General features: G+C 40.1%; 1 protein-coding gene across 3 annotated transcripts in view; it reads right to left on the bottom strand.

Moving 5' to 3' along the window:
• Positions 1-17,691, bottom strand: part of KIAA1109 (KIAA1109 ortholog) — a 126,053-nt gene extending 108,362 nt beyond the window's left edge. For all 3 annotated transcript variants that reach the window (XM_010575572.1, XM_010575573.1, XM_010575574.1), the window contains exons 1-5: positions 17,633-17,691; positions 9,551-9,680; positions 5,863-5,979; positions 3,939-4,017; positions 3,190-3,254 (exon numbers count right to left, since the gene is read on the bottom strand). In XM_010575572.1, the coding sequence (XP_010573874.1) occupies positions 3,190-3,254; positions 3,939-4,017; positions 5,863-5,979; positions 9,551-9,647 (358 nt within the window). In that variant the 5' untranslated portion in view covers positions 9,648-9,680; positions 17,633-17,691. The remainder of the gene's footprint in view (positions 1-3,189; positions 3,255-3,938; positions 4,018-5,862; positions 5,980-9,550; positions 9,681-17,632) is intronic.
• Positions 17,692-20,990: the final 3,299 nt, after the last annotated feature.

Raw genomic sequence — 20,990 nt, 5'->3', positions numbered from 1 at the left:
TAATCATTATCCAAACTTTTTGTGGTTCAAACCTTCTCTTATGCAAGGAACTGTGATTAAGTCTTTATGAGAAACATTCACAAATTACAGTGCAACCCAAGTCTTACAGCAACATTACTTTAGATTCCAGTGGGCAGGTAGACAATGCATCAATTTTGATAGATTAGTTTTTCCTCTTCTCAGAAAAACGGTAACAAAATAATTCTCTTAGCTTTAGAAAGCATGGGGGAAAAAAAACCCCAGAATGCAAAGCATATTTATTTTTCCTTTTTCTGACACAAAGGTTTAATAGTAACGCTTCTTAGCATCCCTTACTGTAATCTACCCTTTGATCATAAACACAAATTGACTACCAGAAGTTCAATAGGAGGAGTATACCATAAAGCATTTTGCAAAGCACATACACCAGAAAAAAGGAAACTGTTCTCCAAGTTTGCCCTCTTTTTCCTAATAATCTTCACTCTTCTCTGACAAACCTCAGATCCTGCTCCTCGCTCAGTTTTTATTTCTTTGTGTATCCTCATAAGACTTGCAAAGTCAGTGGATCTCAGCAGGTCAGCAGTGACTGGCAGGCACTGCCACACTCTTCAGCTCCTCAGGAAGAAGGCTGAGAAGCCATGTGATTAGAAAGCAGTTATCAGGGAAGAATATTCCCAATAACGCGAACATGTTCCATGCACAGGTGGAACAATACTGGATTTTTATTACTGACAGGAGCAACAACCTGGAAGCTGAAGTTATATCAAGACTGAATATGTAATTCCCAGCATTAAAGACAATTTTACTTTGGTATAAATTATTGAACATGTCAAGTACTCATCAACACTCAATCTTTTTAAAAGGTCACTTATTGCACTTCCAGGGAAAACTTTACAACTTGTACGACTGGGTTGGATTAACGCTGAAGCCTTTACTGGTTCTAAAACCTCTGAATATATGAATGTATTTCTAGTTGTTCTCCTCCCACAAGATCGGTAAGGAATGGAGTCTGCACTACCTTCAGCACATTCCTTCAGGAGATGGAGACAGATACAAGCTTCATACGCATTTGAACAAAGATAGCTTTTAGGAAATTTAAGGTGTCCCTGGACACCTTATTAAGGTCTCCAAGTATTTCAGGATCCTTCACTAGCCTCCCCTTTGTGCACAAAAAACCCTCCCCTAATAATCTAATATCTCTCAGAAAAAAAATCAAATGAGGTTACATTATTTCTACACTAACAGGACTTTAAGTTTATCAGCACTATGAAAAGCAAAATCCCATTGCTGTTGTGTTTCACATTATTGTTAGGAGCACTCTGCACTTCAGTTACAGAACTTAAAAAACTAAAAAACCAAAACACTCAGAAACTAATCATTATTGCTTATATGTAAGTCTTCATAAGATGTATTTTTTCCAAACAAAAATATTAAAATATTTAAGGCTTGTATTTTCATAAAAATTTGGTGGGATTTTTAAATTGTTAATAGCCCTGATTCAGCCTCTGTGTTTTTCTATAGGAAAGTCTCAGCGCTATTTTGTTTTTTTGTTTTATTAAAAAGGATCTGAAGCAAAGCTATGCACCAGTAATATCTAGCTACAACAGGTTTTCCAATCATTCTGTGTGACAGCTGCAAGGGAGTAATCCTTGAACAAAACATAAAACTTTAAGATGCAAGTTACCAGCAGCCTTCACGGTTTGGTCAGGTACAGGTATTTCTGTTGCAATTAAGAAGATTAAAAAGTATCGGGAAGAATATACTACAATAGGCTAAGAATCACTGAAGATTTTATTTTTCCTTTAAGGTAAAAAATGAAAGTATCTCTGCTAAATAATCAAAACGTGAAGTGAGCAAGGTTATTTTTCCTAGGAAAAAGAGTAATTCTTTAAGAGAGTATTTTATTCACATTACTTCGTTGTCAGACCTATACACCTCTGACCTCCTTGGTTACTTGGATTATTTGTCCACTAATTATGCAGTCTTAAATGCCAGCAGAAATGGTTAAAGCCTTGCAATACTGCCAAGCAAAAATACCACCATAAAGACAGACACAACTATTTTTATTACATTAAGTTCAACTCATTTTTTCATTCTGTAAGCCACTAGAGAAATATGTTTTAACTAGCAGATGAAGAAAATTCTATGAAAACCTGTTGGACAATAACCTGTGGTTGGAAAAATCTAATTAACTCTAAGACTAGCTTCCACTTTTTGAATTAGTCATCTTACAGTATAAAGAACTTGAATTGTGTCCTATCACCTTAGAGGCTTAGTAATGCCTCAATAAAAAGAAGTGAGCAGCTCCTCCCAACTCGTATCACCTGATTGAACAGTGTCTCCTATTTACCTGCATAATGTGTATGCAGTACTCCTACCACTGTTGAGTTGGTACTGACAAAGCAACAGCTGTACAAGCTTGCTGACAAGTCTAAGAGGCTTCACACCATCAGACGCCACTTCCAAAGGGGAGATGGGAAAAAAAAAGCCCTCCAAAGTTCAATGACCCTCTCAATCAGTGCCCTCCTCAACTGTAGACAGTTGCCATTTCTGGACCTCCTTGAATCAGTAATAGAGCTGTGACACTTCAAAAATCAAGAGAGGCAGGACCTGAGACTCATTCAACCAGATTCTAATCCTATAAATGACTAAGCACACATCACCAGGCTACTTATGTTTTCTCGCAGATACAATTAATCTCTTGCATCTGGTGTTAATCATCCTTCTTCAGCCAGAGATAAGGAAAAACTTCTATCACCACAGATGTCATCAAGACACAGGGTTATCAAATACTAAAGAACATCCCCTAACATCCCCATAACACTTTTGCTAACATACTGACAGCACAACTCTAAAACTTGAAACTAAAATCACTTCCAGAACATAAGAAGTCTCCATTTATTATAGTTACAAACTTCAGTACAAGGTCAATTATGCTTAGACTATAGATAATGAAGGCTACTATTAAGGATAATGGTTTGTCTTAAGAAGGGTCCAAGTCCCTGATAATGAATCCTGTATTTATTTCATCGTGGTGTTCTAGTCTACTAACACAGATCAACCAGTTAAAAGAACCCATACCTTCTGATGATTCAATGTGCTTCAGGTACATATTAACAAATCAATTACACACATGTGATTGTGCAAAGAAAGTATTTTTCTGCAGGCTACCTGTAAACTTAAACTTTGAAACCTTTTTGAGAAACTTACCATGCTGTTTCTGCTTAGGGTTGTACATCTTCCACCAGCGAAATATGATAAATCCATCTTGAATTCTACATCAAATAAATCAGATAAAACAGAAGTTAAGAGAGTGATAATCCAAAATCCTACATGCAGCTGCATGACACGTTGCCTTATGCAGTGCAGAGATCTCCAGTTGCAATAGTGTACAAACAATATTAAAGCATGAAGCATTACAGCATAAAGCATACAGTATAATATTATACAATTACTGCATTAGCGGAACTTGTATACAACCCCATATCCATTCCCTTCTCAAGGCTTTCAAAATTTAACAGTAAGAAACAAAATTACAAACTATTCACTAGTGGGTCGTTCATGAAACAAATTATTCTCAATTCCAGTAGATAAATGCAAACTACTCAGCCAAAATGAATCTGCCAGACTTAAGAGCGGGAGCATGAAGGAGTGAAAGACATTAATGAAAAAACAGTTCTCCTTCAAACTCTAAAGTGTTTTCTTTCTCAAATATTAAGGACAACTAGAATCTTGTCCAGTACTCACTTCCAATTGATAATGCTCAACCAGCAAACGAGTTAACAAGTATCTAAGAATGTCTAAATACTACCATCAAAAGAATCAGTTTATTTTTAACATTTATAAATATATTTATTGCTCATTAGTCAGATGGTATTTTGATATGTGCTATTTAGACATATACATTCACTGTATGTGAAATCACTACTTAGAAGAGGCACCCCCTTGGAAATCTGTACCTGATAGACATGTCTTCTGTGATAAAATAGATTTCGCGAACCATGACTTTTCCAGACAGCACAGAGAATGAAAAGGAACCTAGTGCGCAAAACAGTGTTTATCAGACATTAGCCTAAAGTTGTTGATGCTTTATTTTCTGAACAGGAAGAACATAGTATACAATTATCTGAAATGGGTTTACTGAGTATCTTGAGTTTTCCCTTTGAAAACACACTGACTTTCAGAGGAGAAGGGAAGTCAGAGATTCAGAACATACAAGACAAAAAGTACAAAACTTTAAAAAGTGCTGGATTTGGCACCATTCAAGAATACAAGCAACCCCCTAAGACACACTAGTCACTCAGGAACATTCAGGTACCTTGCGAAGCTTGTGAAGAGTTAGGAAAGCTATTTTGAACATTTGTAGTATCAAGCCATTGTATGCAAGACCATAGTTAGAGAAATAAAGATTCCTGACAAAATAATTTTTCAAATTTTAAATGGCTATAAAGTTTTCAGTCCAATTATTATGACAAATCGTGTTTACAGCAGGAAGGATTAATAAGCATGAAAAGACCAGCAGGTAATGCAATAGCTCATATTTTTCCTAAGGCTTTTCACCTCACCCACTGAAAGTTAAGTATACCCTGATTTAAAAAACAAACAAAAAAAACCCAACCCAAAACCCCACCATTAATTGATTCAAGCCAAGCTGTAAATCATGGGATTTAATTAATGTTATGTTCTTCTTACTGATTAAGTTTATAAAGAACACCATATATTTGGTCAGCTATGTCCAGCTGTCTTAATAGCAATTTCACAGAGAAATTTTAATAAAAGCCCATAGATCACGTGTAGCAGCCAATAAGTATTTCATCTACATTGCTGTTCAAAAAGTTGGATTTGAAGATGGTTTGGATTACAGTTCTTAAATTCTTGAGGACATAAGCAAATTATTGCAGGGGTCTCTTTGGCAGGCAGGTATGGGTGGGTGGGGTTTTTTTAAGTTTTCACTACATTTATGATCAATAGTTGCAGAAAAAGTCCAGAACTAAAGTCACTGTCATTCTGGGAAGCAGATAGAGGAAGACATGGAAGAATAACTGAAAAAAAATTAAAAGTTCAGTCAGAGTGAGGTTGTGGGACACAGCCCTCTGTGACTCAGCACCAGATATTTTTGTAATGTGGGTGAGCGCCCAAGTGATTTGTACTGACCTGTTTTATTCAAAAATGTTTTAAAATATAAAAAAAAAGTTAATGGATTTTGATGCAAATGTTCTAGACAGTATAAATTCTACATATCACAGTCCCACTACGGATTAACATGATTAGTTGTTCTGACAGCTTATTTAGAAAGCAAGGACACTGCTGTAACAGGGAGTTGAGGCTTGAGGCTCCACTGTGCCTCTCTGAGCCCACTCCAGCAGTTGCAACCCACAGTTCAGGTGCTGTATAACCAGCCTCAAAGGTGCGGGGGAGTGGGAGGTTGCACCCCTTAACACCAAATTATGAGGCAAATTCAGAAGCGGATCAGGCAGGTCCCATGGGGGACTGAGGTCAATCTTCTCCTTTTAGGACACTAACCATTACAATTACAGGGCTTTGAAAAAGGGGTAATGGAAAACGTACAGATTTTAAGGACACAAAGTATAGAGACCAAACAAAAAAAAAAAGTAAACTTGACTCAAAGTTAAAAAACCTGTCAGGGCAACTTTAATATAAAATAATGAGACTTCAATGAAAAAGGGGGTGTTTTTCTACCTACACCAAGAATCCTGCCCTAAAGCATGATATTGAATTTTTTTCTTCTTAAATTAAATCCATGCTTATAATTTTCAAATTACACTAACAAAGGAACACTTTGATTTTACTTTGAGTTTTTAGCAAATTGAGGTATAATAAAAAGAGTAGATAAACAGCGGCATTACAGTAATCATAACTTACCAATATGGATGTAGCCATGTTTATATAATCTGTTAAGAACCAATGTTAAAATGAGTCCAATATTCCGGGAATTATAATAAGTTAGGTAGATAATCCATCCACAAGACAATATTGTAGCTGTTGAAAGATTAAAATGAATTCAATTATTTTTTAAAGTATGCTGACCTAGATAAAAGCCTTACCTATTAAGACTATAAAGCACAAGAATGTTCTTCCTACTCTCCAAAAAAATTTGAAACTGATGGGACACTTTAATGAGTGTTTTCAGAGAGATGGTATGAGAAGGATGTGAAGACATGGGAGACGGGGAAAAGGGGAAAAGGGGAAAGGCAAAGTTCAGAAAAATATAGATTCTTCACTGCTTTTCCATTCCTCAATATTAAAAACCCTGTCCTCCAGAGGACCTGCAAAAAGGCACCACATATGTCATTACATCCCTTATCATCCAAGTAGTTAAATTTCATAGATCAAATAATAACATGGATTATCCCACATGGTCATTTATTTCAAAACACCCTAAAAGAAACCAAAAACCACCACAAAAGTCATACTACATTCCTTTTCCTGCCTTCTCCACACCATGAACTGTAAAACAGATTTCTAGTCTTTCATATCTTGGCACAGGAAACAACATTATCACATATGAAACCATTTCCTAAGTTGCTGTATCCTGAGAGAAATGAACCAGTCCTTGGGTTAGCAGAAATCTGTTAACAGTGCAAGCATGGAATTTGATAGGGAAAAAAAGGAAATAGCAATCCAATGAGAAACATGTTTTTAAAAAAAAAAAAATTAGGTCTGCTAATCCCCAAAGTAATTTTTACTTTAGTTGATTAAGAGCTAGTAACCTATTTCCAACTACAAGGGTTCTGAAAGCTTCCAGAAGGACAAATCCAAAAGGAATGGGACTGCCAGGGAACAGACTAGTTCTAACTCATTTTACTGATAATTACCAGTTTGTTTCATCCAAAGCAGAGTAGAAAAGAAAGCAATTTTTGTATTTGCAGTAACTCTACACATTATACTAACTGAACTTTGTAACAGAAGTTTTTCCTTTATGTATACACTTTATACTGAAAAGCTTAGATTTCTTGTGCCTTTTATGGGAAATCTGAAGTGCAGAAAGGCATACAGGTATGACGCCTTCACTCTGCAGAAAGTAAAAAAAAAACCCCACAAAAAAGTTACAAACACAACCTGTCCTTTTACTGCCCCTTAATTTTTTTTGCAGTGGGATGCTCCACTGCTTTGTAACACCTGTGCTTTGTTGAAAGATGAGGAGAAGGTAGAAGAGACAGACTTGCAAGACTTTGTCTTTTCCTTACTGGAAAATGGATCCAGTGTGGCCGAAATTCAAGTAGCTCATACACTTGGGCAGGTAAGCTGTCTGACATGTAAAACAAATCAAATCTGTGTGGGTGATTACACAGGAACAAGGCAGGGAGGGTTAAAGCTACACCCCAGGAAAGAAACTGCTCTTGGCATTCAGTGAAGGCATACTGCAAGGACAGCATTTACCTCCCCTCGCTTTCAGATGAGTAAGCTACTCACTGCTGGTCCACCATCAATGTAGGGAGAAAGGTGGAATGACTCATGCTCAGAGGGTCTCATTCCAGTAACAAAACTTAATTCAAGATTAAAGTTCAACTAGACACTTAACTTCTACATACCTAAAGCCAAGAAGGTACCCTCTTAAGGTGACATATACTGAGAAAAATCAGCAAACTAGTGCAGTTTCCAGACATTACGGTCCTAATCCACTGCCTTTACCACTAGTCTCACCTCTGCCACAAATTGTAGCCTTTTCTTTCTCCTCAGCAAATTTAGTCTCTGCTATTAAGTGACAGATCCCATAAACTCTATTCATCTCATTATTATATTCTTGATTTTAAAAGCCTCTTCAGTGAAACTACAGTTTGGAAATTACATTTGGAAAGTTTTACTGCATGTGATTTTTAATTCATCACGTCTTTTACAGCGATCAATAGTTAGCTGTTCCAGGATTCAGGAGAAGAAACTATTGACATAATTTTTTGTTCTCTTAAAACAGGATGCCATAGGTCAGCAGATGAAAGCAAAGGAGGAAAGGCTGGTTGAAACTGGGTCAGTTAATAAATATTACTTGAATATGTTTCTATCCAAACCTCATAACAACAGGAGGCTACCCAGCTTTTTCTGTTGTGTCATTGTTTCTGGAATAGCAGGTGGTTTCTTACAATTTAAGGGATCAGCAGCTCCCCAAAACTGCATAATTCTATATAGGTTATTCTGCTTGTAGAAAAAGGGGATGGACTATATTATTTCTTGAAGTTCCATCCACCCTTCTATGAAACAGAAATTTGTAAGTTTAATATATTCAAGATAATAAGAAAGCTAAGCAAAGCTTTTGGTTTAAATTATAGCTGTTAAATGGAATTGCTTATATCCTACATACTTTCCAAGTAGAACTACTAGTAGTTTGCTCCAGGAATCCAGCGCAGAGAGGGAAAAACAGAAAAAGAAAATTCTGCAGGCTGCAATTTGACACTTTTATTCTTTCATGAAAGACCCAAACATCTCTAATTCTCAAGTCAAAGCTTCCAGGGACAAATTTTTCAGATCTTTTCTGCATCTGTTCCACATTTTACCGTGAGCAACTATCAGCATGGTCATTCCATTATTTTCATCTTGATTACATTTAGAATTTTACGTTGAGTAGAAGCTTTCCATGTCAACGTAGTAAAAAGTGAAAGAAATAATATTTAGAAAGCACCCTCAGCTAGTTTGCCTATGTCCTTTTCATTCAGTTTGGCCTACTGAAAAATAATTCCAATATGTCAATAGCCATGCTTTACCATCCCAGAAGTCAAAACAAAGTTATTTTTCCTGTGCTGCCCCTCATTCCAGGTCCAAGAATCAAGGTTGAAAAGCAGGCATTCTCTACCTTTGGAAAAGTACGAATTCATCACACACTTCTAGCACTCTCATCCAGACCTGAATACAACTTAGTTTTTATTTTGCTGTCCCTGATCCACATGTTCATAGGCTCAGAAAATAAAAGAAGTACCTACCCAAATATAAACAATGGCACTAGTGTTATAAAAACATGAGCATACCTAAATCAGGCACATTTACAAAAGCAGCCCATAACCGAGTACACAATAGTTTGGCTTAAAGGCTTATTGTGGCACACCATTTAGTCTAGAAGTTATGTCATTAAACACAATAATCTTTATATCACTTTTCAAACTATACCATATTAAATGGCAGATAGGTACATATTGGTATAACAAAGTTATTGTATCTGCCTGTCATGTGCTACAATGCTAATCCTTTCTTATGGTATTACAGTTAATCACCAGCTTACTCTGGTGTTAGAAAAAACTTATTTCATGGAGAGAAGTTCTCACTGAGTTCTTATTTTGCAGAGTTAAAATTGCAGAGCATCGTCCTTTGCACACTGGACTTATCTCCCAAGTGTTGCAGCACAATTAGTATTGGAAACAGTTCTGTACTTTTTCTTTCCTAATTACTTAAGCAGCATTGCTATACTTCACTAAGCAGCTGTATGACAAATAAAAAACTGTTTTCAACATTGTGATGTAATTTGGTAAGAAATTTTATATTGGTATGCCAACATTTAGAGAAGCATGTTTAAAAGTACACACACGAAAAAACATTTAACCAAAACAGAATAGATTCACCTTACCTACTAACAGCCAAACAACATTGGAGTCATGTTCTGTTAGGAAGTCTTCCAACTGTGTGATACTTGGGACAAAACTATCATTTTTTCTTTGATCCATTGCTAAACTGTTTTTGCACCAGCACCTATAGAACTGAAGGCAAAAAAAAAACAAAACCAAAAACAAACCAAAATTAATAACAAGCACAGTATGGTTTGGAGAAAATTGAGTATGTACCCTGTTAAATAACCTCTAACAGTCTGTTTCACACAAATATGAATTTACTGGTTTTATTTCTTCAATAACATCTTCATGATACTCAGCTACCCTTTCTTCTACTCTAGAGCTCCAGAAACACTTCCACTCCTCTCTGCTGAAACAGAGTTTCTAGGCATGTACCTCCCTAAAACGGATTACAGAATGCGAGAATACACTCTCCAAATTTAGTACCCTGAATGCACTATACAGCATATAATAGCAAATAAATTTATAAAACTGTTGTACCATAGCAGTAAGTCAAAAAGTAACTGAACATACAAGTAAAAATGAGTCTGTATTAAGCCTTCTAACATTCAAAAAGGGAATATGAGACAACATGAGACTGAACCCCATGCCCCTGTGGAAGGAAAGGCCGAAGCAGACACCTTCAGGAGTTATGGAAAATTCCCATAACCTCCTAATCAACTGTGTCCATTAATTCTTCTGCTTAAGGATGGATTTGCATCATCTTATAAAAAGTGACTACATAGTATCTCTGTTATAAAGAGCAGAAAACCAGTCCTTCTGATCTTAAACACTTACTCAAACCACCCATAAATCACTTTGCAACTGGGTTGTATTAATTAAGTGTGATTAACAGGGAGTAGCTCATCTCCATAACATCTGTAATTACACAGCAATATTTTACTTGCATTAGTTTCATTTGAAGTCTTCTCCCTTGGATGTTATCTGGCAAGCCTTCTTACAGGAAGATAGGCATATAAGCATTAATTCTGCTTTTTTTTTTTTTCCTCCTTTTTTTAAACACCTTCCAGCTCCTGGCAGCCTGTCTTCCTGTCAGTATTCAACCTCAAAAAAACTTAGTAGACTTTATTTCCTTTCTTTATGAAGTCTCTGATGCTCTCCATCAAGAGCTCTAGAACATAAAACTAAATAACATTGGTAAGACCTTAGTTTTTGAGCAGCAAAACATCTTCGGAACAGTCAGTATTTAGAAGTGTTAGCAATAAACTAACAATTTATCCAGTTTTTCCTATGATATCCATACTGCCTCTCACTATTATAACTTGAAAACAAAATGTGGAAAAAGTTGAAGAAACCTGCCTTTAATGCACTTGTTTCTCCCCTACATTTGGGTAAATACAGTACCATGACTTAAGAGCCTATGTTTTGAACTAAAACACGAGTAGAGTCCCAAGAATAAGTGCTAACAATCTGTTTGCTACCTCTTCTGTAAGAAGGAATAGAATAGGGAAGAAAGAACATGAAAGCAATAAACAGAAACAAACAAACAAAAAACCCCCCGAACACCAAAACACCAGACATTGCTTCCAGTAGTGATGATAAAGAAGCCACTAACTTAGCTCCCCTACAAAGAGGAATAATAAGCATCACACACACACCTTAAAAAATAAGCCTTTGTTTTAAAAGGGACGTTACAACAGCAAATTAAATCACATAATGGCAGTGTCATTTGCTTCAAGACATTTGCAGTACCTTAATAAAAAACCCACATGTCAACTTGTATTATGAAGCAGATGATGCCTCTGCAGGCAGCCTCCAAGAGCCTTTAACCCGTGAATGACAGGGTAACCAGAGAAACAAAAATCAACACTTTCAGCAAAAAGGAAGAAAGAACTTGGTTTTTTCCCTTTCTTACAAAGAGGCAACACGGTCACTCTTTTGTGATCAAGACCACGGTGGAAGTGCTGTCAATTGGTGAGGACTGCCTACCACCTTAACAAACACAAACACTATTTCATCTCTCAAGAAAGCAACTTGGCACTTTTTCCTAAGAAATTATCACCCAATGTTACATGATACTGAGACAGGACATTAAATATCATTATGTTCCAAACAAGACTGCAGCAAGACAACTCAGAGACTGCAAGTCATGGGATCCTGATACTTAGTTGCTTAAACAGTGTTCATCTTTTTTTGTCATCACTACCCAGAACCATAAATTGGATATCCTTGGAAGTTTTCTGGACTACATTTGCTATTTGCATGCAAATAAACTCAGGAATCCCCCATCAGTCATCATATGTCAATACATCATTTTGGAGCTCCACAGCTGATCCTTAAACATGCTGCCCACACTGATTTTTTTTTTTTTTTTGTCAGGGCACCCTTCAGCCTTGATCAAATCACCTGAGGAAGAGGATGATGGCAATGAAAGTTTAACCACTCAGAAACAGGCAGCAGCAACACCTGCACTAGATGTGGGCTCTCGGTATGCATCTCAGATGAACCAGGTGCTTAATCCACTTAAATTATGAAGCAATTTTGGCCATATGAATTAGTGTAATAGAAAGGGGATACACGCAGAGACTGAAGTAGTACACACTGTTTATAATGCCCTTGTGCATTTATACAGCATGGAGAATGAGAGGCAAGATCTGGATCATCATGTTTGTTACGAGGAAGAGATGCCGAGTTTTCAGGACAGATATTAGCTGCTTTCAGTAACCAGCATTTCTTTCTGTTGACCGTTCTGCACCTAACTGCCTTCATCTTCCACATCCTATATATTATACCCATAGATTTAAATCATGCCTACCTCTCAGCTGCCTGCACTCAAGCCACCCTCTGTTGCATTTATTCCTGCCTGCAAAATGACTTTGCAAGCAGACAAAACATTAACTGTTGCACTCTAACACTGACCCATAGGTTGAGGAGTCTGTAATTTACATTCATCCTGCTACTGTATTCTTCTAAAGTAACAGTATACATTCCAAATCTAAGCCTGAGTGGGAAACTGAGTCTTAACCAACCCTGCTAATACAAGAAAGAAAATCCACCAAAGAGGAAGAGAACTTCAGAACTTCACATTTACCTCTCTGCGCTTGTTTATAGTATTTTCTCAAGGTCTCTACTGTTTTGTGACAATAAGCTCAGTTAACATGCTGGAATAGTCCTAAACCATAGCAAGTGTTTTGGCTTACCTGCCTTTCCCCCCATCTTTTTTTTTTTTTTTAAGCACATCTTTACTCTTCAGTATGTCACTCGTGGCTCTCATTTACCACATACCATGTTAATACATACAAAACATATTAGCTTTCTCCTGGGAGGAGGACAGGAGAAGAAGAGGATCCTGTGGCACTGAAGTGACAGAATCCCAATACTTGTATTTATTTCACAGCAGTCCTTTAAGGGGTTATGTAGTCTTCTTTCTGCAAATGAGATGTATGAAGTAAGGAGAGATAAAGGCCAAATCCTTTATTTATGATGCCCAAACTGGAATACTTGGGGCCTGCTTTTCAGGTTGTGCATGTTTAGAGCACTTGGCATGTTCAAAGCATATAGTGGACTGGCTTGAAGATGTGAGGGTTCAATATTGCTGTAGATTTGCTCCTCCTGATCAGACAGGCTTTCTTTACAGCAGAAACACACACTTAACAGACTTAAAAAATTAATTTTAATTACTTGTGTCACACATTGATCTGCTTTCCTCAGTACTAAAAAGATGCAAGGGATGTTATAATCCTGGGGGATGCACTTCATTTCCAGCCTGCTTCTAGTATACCAAATTCGATCCAATTTTCACAGCAAATATGCTATCCCTAAAGCACCAAATACTCAAAAGCAGCTGCTTCAAATCTTTATAAATACATTTCAATCACACCAAATAGGTAAACTAGTTTTAACCTCAGCCTGACAGATTAACACTGAGGAAAAAAAAACACTGCTTGAACAAAGCCATTAAAAATTTACAGAAAGCATGCCTGTATGAAAAGAGTTGACAGACAAAAAAACATAAGCCCAGTCATCAGGCTCTTGGTCACCAGAGTGCAGTTGCTTGGCAGACAGCTGCAGCCTAGGGAGCAACAACCCACCTGAAAAAGGTCTGTCCTGTACCTATAGCTGAGGATGAAGACAACAGGTATTTTATTCAGTGCCCAAGAGCATTAGGGTAATAGGAGTCTTGAGCTGCATAAGAAAAGGAGAAAAAAGAAGAAATGTCTATTTATCACATCCTTTGTAACACTCTTTTCCTGGCACACCTTGTATAAACAGCTGAATAAAACTGGTATCCAAAGGTGCGGAAAAAAACTAGCATTTCATGATATTGAGAATAAACACTTTTAATACGGTTATGAAGCAGGTAGGGAAATAATGGGTGCTGCCAATGCCCTTATTACTACTAGAATTCATGGGGGGGGAATAAACCAGGAGCTGAAATTCATCAGACATATTCCTCAGATTTTCACAGAAATCGAGCATTGATCGAATATATGTTAATTGATGTTATTAGAGGTTAACTACCGTTCTGAGGATACTCAACTCCCAACCTCTACAGCAATTACAAGACAGTAGAGTCACAATTACACCCAAAATGATACATTAAACAACAGGAGGGAAATTCCCCTGGTCTCAATAAGTGAACATAGATAATACACCTGGATGCTTCACATCTCCAGTAAAGGAGCCATACCCACAGCAGTTCCTTAGAGAAAAGGAAAGAAATGGCATTTTTGCATCCCACCAACTCCATCACTTTCTTTCAAAGGGTCTCCAGCAACAGCTGCTATGAAATCAGAGCTTTAGATAATTAAATGATAGTAGAAAGGAATCTCACAAACATAAACACAACTCAGCTGAGTTTTCCTCTGAAGGTATCATGACATTGTCAGCACCCAGATACACATTAGGCACATTTCACAAAACAAAAAGCTGCCAACCTTGGCACCTTTCCCAAAACACTCCAGTTAGGTCCGAAGACTTCAAATCCGTCCCAGCACAGCTTAGGAAGCTCAGCTATTCTTTAATCAACAAACAAGGGAAAGAGGAAGGAAGAAAAGGAAAGTTGTTCTCAAAAATCACATGTACAAAAAAAATAAGCTAAGTGACAGCAGCCGCACAGCAATTCTGCCATCTGACATGTTGCACTGGCTTCATACTTTACACTGAACTAAACACCAGCAGCTCTTTTTCTAATAACTAAGATTCAGGCCTATTTTCTTCCCCCTCTGCTAGTGCTTGAAGTAACAATAGCGGTAAACTGTAAACAAATTAAGCTAATGCTTTAATTACACTAATGAAATCTTGCTACCACCTCCAGCGGAAACAGCTGAACTAAAAACAGAGCACAGAAGAGAGTCACACCTAGTTAAACCAGTGTGTGAACAGCCTTAGTTAGAAAAACATTTGCGCTACAGCAGCTTACGTTAGTAAATAACACATTTACTTAAAAATTAACTAAATGAAAATTAAAGTATATTCAAAGGAACTGTAAGATAAGAATCATTCTTACAGTAGCCTACCTGACGAGATTTATTTTACCTAACAGAGAAACTGAAACCACCAGAGAAGCATCTACAGTAAAAAAAATTTAAAACAAAATCTAACACTCTTCTGAGAGCAGCGAGAGAAAACAGAAGAAAAATCTAGTATCTACTGATCCGGTGTCCAAAACTGCAGAAGTGACATATTTTTGTTTATTTACTTTTAGTAGTACAGGACATGTTTTAATACAGAAGAAATCAAAGAAACTCTTGCTATGGCAACCAACATACAGTACTCTTTGCATCACTCAACTGCTAGCCTAGGAATGCCTAACTGAACTTTGGATGATTTTTCATTTCATTTTAATTTAAAAAAAAATAAAAATATGTTGTTTAACCTTGCCTCCCAGACTTGTTCAGGAGAGAGGGTTGTTTTCCTGCTTACATTGCCAGCTGTTGATGCTGCAGAAGAAAAAAAAGGACAAAACCAAAAAAACCCAAACAACAGAACCTAAAGGCTCATAACAGTAGGAAAAAAAAAAGGAAAAAAAGAAATTCCCTTATGCACACTCCTCTATTTAAAAAAAAAAAAAAAAAAAAAATTTCTTTTTTGGGGCTGGTCTCAACAAGGCAATGACTTCCCCCCCCCCCCCCTTTTTTTTTTTTTTTTTTTAATTTGAACTTCAGCATTGTACCTCTGAAATACTCTATGAAATTGAGTCTTCTACACCTTACATATGAATTTTTCCAGAAGTACTTCCTCTAACTTTCTCCTCTGACACACCGTCACGGTTTGGAGAAAGGGGGAAATCTGCCATAAATCAAACTAAAAATCGGTCTTGTGACTACATACACCATCATCCTTAAGTGAACTACATATAGGTCTCATTAGTGTCTGTCCCAGTCTACAATCAACCCAAAGATTTTGGCACAGCAACAAGTGCTATAAGAAGTTATGTAAGAAGATAAAAAGTTACTAGGAGAAGGTAGTATGTCTCAACACCACCGTAAACACAGGATAACTCTGCAACACTGCTAATGAAGAGCAGTAAACTTTGCCTATTTCCCACAGGACAAAATTATGCAAAAGAGCAATTACCAGAGAGCAGCTGATGCATATTTCACATGCCAAAGTTTTCTAAAGGCATACCCAAAAGGGGCGAGTTAGTTCAGCATGCCACACACAAGGATGAGAGCTCTCCCTAGACAAGTCCCGGACGTGCATGTACCTCCACCCAATCAACCCAAGACAATGCACCATGAGCAAAATCTACTCATGCACTAACCTGTTCACGAACACTGTCAAATTGTGCAAATTCAGGCCATGATCCTAAGCGAACATCCCTGAACATCCATTTGGAGCCAACTGCCTAATCGGACCTTAAATACTGCTTTTACCAATGACTATTTGAATAACCTATTAACATACTTTTATAATCAACAGGACTACTCCCTCCTACACTTCAGTTTTTCTTCTCAGTTGCCAAAATTTCTGGCCCAATTGTTTATCTGGTCATCACATTTTACACACAAAAAATGGAAAAAAACCTGCACAGCTACAATAAAAAAAAAAAAAAAAAGAGCCAGAAAAGTAGAATTAACTAATCAAATTACACAACACAAGAACTCCCATGGCAACGATCGTGGTCTTTTCTCATATTAAACCTGATAAAATTATCTATAGATAGATACATCTGTTGCAGCAAACTACCAACTTTGGAAGTTTTCCCAAAGTTTCGTGAAGGTTGCTGTGGAGATGTGCCTTAAGACAGGAAACAAATCCAGACATAGATTATGACCAGGATACCGGCTATACACTAATCTTCAAAATACACCTCCACCGTATTAATGTGTTCGAGCATGTTGTATTGATTAATTACATCAGATTTTTTTTATTGACAATGTGAAGCGCAAGCACGTTATCGTTACAGCTTTGGACAAGTCAAAAAGCAGGTGCGTTTTGTGTCAGATGAGCGTGTGTGTGTGTTAAACCCTCTAAGGACGGCGGGCGCTGGCAGAGATCCGTCTTTCACCGGCCAGGGAAAGGAAGAGTGAAACTTTCCTCGCCGGCCAAACAAAACTGGAAGCGCCTGAACTCCCGTCCTCTGACCTGACACCCTTTCTGCACGGCGTTAACCTACAAAAGACATACGCAAAGGGAAAAAAAAAAAACAAAACAAAAAACCAAACCAAAAGCAACAAAAAAACGGGAACCTGTGAAACCGGAGGGGCTTCCTCTCCCACCGCTTCCACGGAAAGCGGACGGGGCCGGCGGAGGAAAGGGGGGACACGCCGGGACCGGTAACACAACGCCCCGTTGTGAGGGGAGTGGGGGGCGACGAGGCGGCACAGGACGATCGCCCCCGCCTCAGCACCGGCGGGCGCGTAAGAAGGGCGGCCCGGCCCCCCAGCCCCCTCCCCGGCACGGCGGAGGCCCTCGCCGGCCCCAGCTCCTCCTGCAGCGGGGGCGGCTGCCGCCCCTCAGAGCCGCCCGGTCGCCTTTTCCCTCACGGAGGCCGCCGGCGGCGACGGGGCCCGACAGGCCCAGGGCCGCCGGCGGGGCCCGATCCCTCCTCAACCAGCCCGCGGCGGACCCGCACTGGGCCCAATCCGGTGGGAACGGGAGTACGATCCCGCCCGCCGCCGCCCCTCCGCACTTACGCCATCGTCCTCCGCGGCGGCTTCACCACGGACCCGGAAGCGGCGGCGGCAGCGGTGGCCGGGGCCCTCCCGCCCCTCACGGCGAACGGCGGGCCGCCCCGCCCACAGCGCTGCCGGTTCGCAGCACCGCCGGAGCCAACCGCGAGGCGCCGCCGACCCGCGGGGCCAATGGCAAAGGCGGTGGCTCCCCGAAGGGGCGGGAAGAAGGGGGGCGCGCCGCCAATCGCATGGGGGGGGCGGGAGAATCTCCCGCCCCTTCACGGTGTGTGGGGGGGTGCGCCGCGCATGCGCAGGCCGTGGCGCAGTTTGGCGGAGCCCCGGTGCTGTGGGTTCGCCTGGTGGTATCTCCAGCCGATAAACACAGCGCCTAAATTTTAATTTCTCTGAGGGATTTTGCAGCAGACGCAGCTCTCCGCCGTCGTCACAACTCCGTGCAGAAGCGTCCCGCGAGGAGAAGGGCTGCCGGCCTTCGCTGGCCCGGGCTGCCGTCGGGCCTCCAGTCAGTCAGCGGAGGCTGTGGAGCCGAGGGACCGAGCGCCCGTCAGTCCACAGTACGTCCCGCTTTCCCATTTGCTCGCAGGTCCATCATTCCTTAATTGGGAGGCACCGAAGTGTTGTGTTTACCCAGTGGCTGGGTAATTCTGCGTTCTGGCTGTTGGTTTTTCTGTCCGTTGTTCGCTCCTTCCAAAGCAGGTGAACAGAACTCGCCCCCAGAAGACAGGCAGATAAAAAGCTAATTGTCAGACATTTTTGAACACACGCGTGGCTGTGACCTGACTGCCAGATGTAGTAAAACATGGTAAACACACCGATTTCTTTAGAGTCACCCAGGCGTGCACCCTACAGACTTCGGTGGCATATGGGAGGAAACCGAAACAGTAACGGAGCGTGCATGCGTGTGTGCGTACCTCTTCCCATGTGGTGTTTGCACGCTGTCAAGACCTGTGCTGAGCTCTGCGTTCCCTCGACGCCTCCGAGGCCTCCGGAGGCTGCAGCATGCCGTGTCTCCCAGCCTTGGGCACCTAGATTAGAAGGCTGGTTGTACTGCTTCCTACCTGCAAAATAAATCCTTTGGAGGGGAAACACAGATCCCCTAAGCCAGGATCCTGCTCTCAGTGTCCTGACAGTGAGACCTGTCTATGGGCTGCATGGATTCACTTGAGCCAAAGTGAAACTGAGCCCAGCTGAGCAGAGGGCTTGTGGCTTCTCGCTACGAGCCACATGTTCTTGCCTCCTGCCCCACGTTGGCTCGAGCAGACTGCACAGTTGTCGCTGCAGAGCCAACTTTCAGCCAGAGCAGCAAACAGCAAGCTGACCCTGCTCACTGCACAAGGGCACAAATGCCCCTGGGCGCCTGGTGAGATCTCTTAACCCGGCGCAGAAAGGCACCGGTGGGATTATCCCTCAAGCAGCATCATGATCTTGCAGTGCCACAAAACCAGAGGCGAACCCTCGCCCCGGCTGCACCCCGGCATCCTGAGCAGCATGGCTGGGCAGTGCCGTGCTCAGAACAGCTTCAGGCATCCTCCGCCCAGCAGATGAACTACCATCAAAGCAAGTGTTACCTAACGAGGTTTATCCTTTGTGTTTTTTTATTACATTCTCATCATACTAAGCATAGTAAGAAAAATATTGCTTAAATACTTCTGGTTTTCATAGTGAAGCCCCCCCCTTTCCGCCTCATTTCCCAGTGTTGGTAGAGCCGTGCACTCCAGCGATGCACTGACCTGCTGCACCAAGGGGATGGATGCTCAGGGTCTCGGGAGGCTCTTCCAAATTTTTTTATCCACATGGTGCCTGAAGGCTTTAATGAGGACCATGCAGCTAGGTCACATGAAGAAATTTTAGCTCAAAACTAGCACTAGAGCTTGGGGAAGGTGGGCCTTTGCCTGGTGTAAGAGATGGAAAGAAAAGCTTTAATGCTGATACAGGCCTGGCTAGAAAATTGACATACGGAGTTAATGCAAGGAAAAATATTTACTTCTCTACTACTTTGAACCTATTTGTTTCACAAAAGGCACTAATATTTACCTTCTCTGTAAAAGAAACATGCACTTTCTTCTCAAGAAAATATTTTTACGTTTGAAAAGGCCAAAACTAGATTTATTTTTAAACTATCAATTACAGGGCAGAAGGTGTCCCAGAACAAAATCAGGCAGAGGGAGAAATGGTTTCTGTACTTCGTGTAATACCACAACTTAAGGTTACCAGGATTGAAACAGAAAAGCCAGGGTAGCTGGGTCCTATCACAATTCCAGTGGTGGGGAGGAAATGCAGAGGTTTTGAGTCTAGTTGTGCAACAGACAAAATCAAGAACAGAAGTTATTCCACACAGTATTTTTACATAAAGGCCATCTTAAGTCCAACATGCCACTGTGTTTATATAAAAAATTAGTACATGTGCGTATTTATAGCATGCAATCTAACAGCATGCTTCACTTTGCCTTATGATAGTCAGCAGCATTGCTATTTTAAATGTCTTTGGTCCCTTTGCTAATGCAGCAATAATAAGAACTATTTCCAAAACTGATAACAAAGAATAATTTTAGCAATTAGCAGCAACAGTCTTATTTAATTATTAGATTTGTATATGTTCGGTTTTCAGATCCCCCATTTTTTTATACCCAAGAGTTATTTTGTCAGCATCATCTGTCTCAGTCTAAACAAATTCGGTCTTCGCAGGCTCTCACCAAAGTGTGGAACCTCACACATGGACGACTGCAGGTCACTGCAGCACAGCCTGGAGCTGTGGAAAGCCTTGGGTGCTGGGCTTTTCTTTTTCGAGGTGAGCATTTGGTGTTAGTTGAAGTTTCTGACCCCATGAGCACAGTTCCTTGGAGGCAGGGGTGCTGCGTGGGTGTGACGGGGAGTGGAGCTGGTGGTTGCCATAGGTTTGCACTGACATGAGGTTTGTGGATTCTCACAGCACCCCTGCCCGATTGCCTGCTGCTTTTTTGAAGATTGCATTTTTTGGGATGTTTGTCTGTGTTGCTGATTTCCATCACCAGTTTCATTCCTTCCATTGCCTCCCATGACCCTTTGGAGGAGTGCCCACAAATTAGCTCCTGATATTTTCCCCCTGCTTTCTTTTCCTTCTCTCTCATCTTAAAGGAGTTTTCCCTTCATTTTCTTCCCAATAAGTAATGATGCTGGATTGCTTCTTTCAGCTCTTCCTTCTGTACACTGATGTATCTGACATTTGAAATTTATTTGCAGAAATACAAATGTAGAAATTTTTGAAAGGGTACACAAATAATCAAAGCTTCAAGATATGTTATCCAGATAAACCAAAAAGCTCAGGTGATAAGAGAAAGGAGATGATTAATTGCCTTTGTCTTCTGTAATCCAGTCAATGATT

The sequence above is a fragment of the Haliaeetus leucocephalus genome, unplaced genomic scaffold (genome assembly GCF_000737465.1).
Source record: "Haliaeetus leucocephalus isolate CR32 unplaced genomic scaffold, Haliaeetus_leucocephalus-4.0 Scaffold484, whole genome shotgun sequence".
Lineage (NCBI taxonomy): Eukaryota > Metazoa > Chordata > Aves > Accipitriformes > Accipitridae > Haliaeetus > Haliaeetus leucocephalus.
The sequence above is the reverse complement of the archived record's forward strand: the minus strand, read 5'-3'. Positions and strand labels throughout refer to the sequence as shown.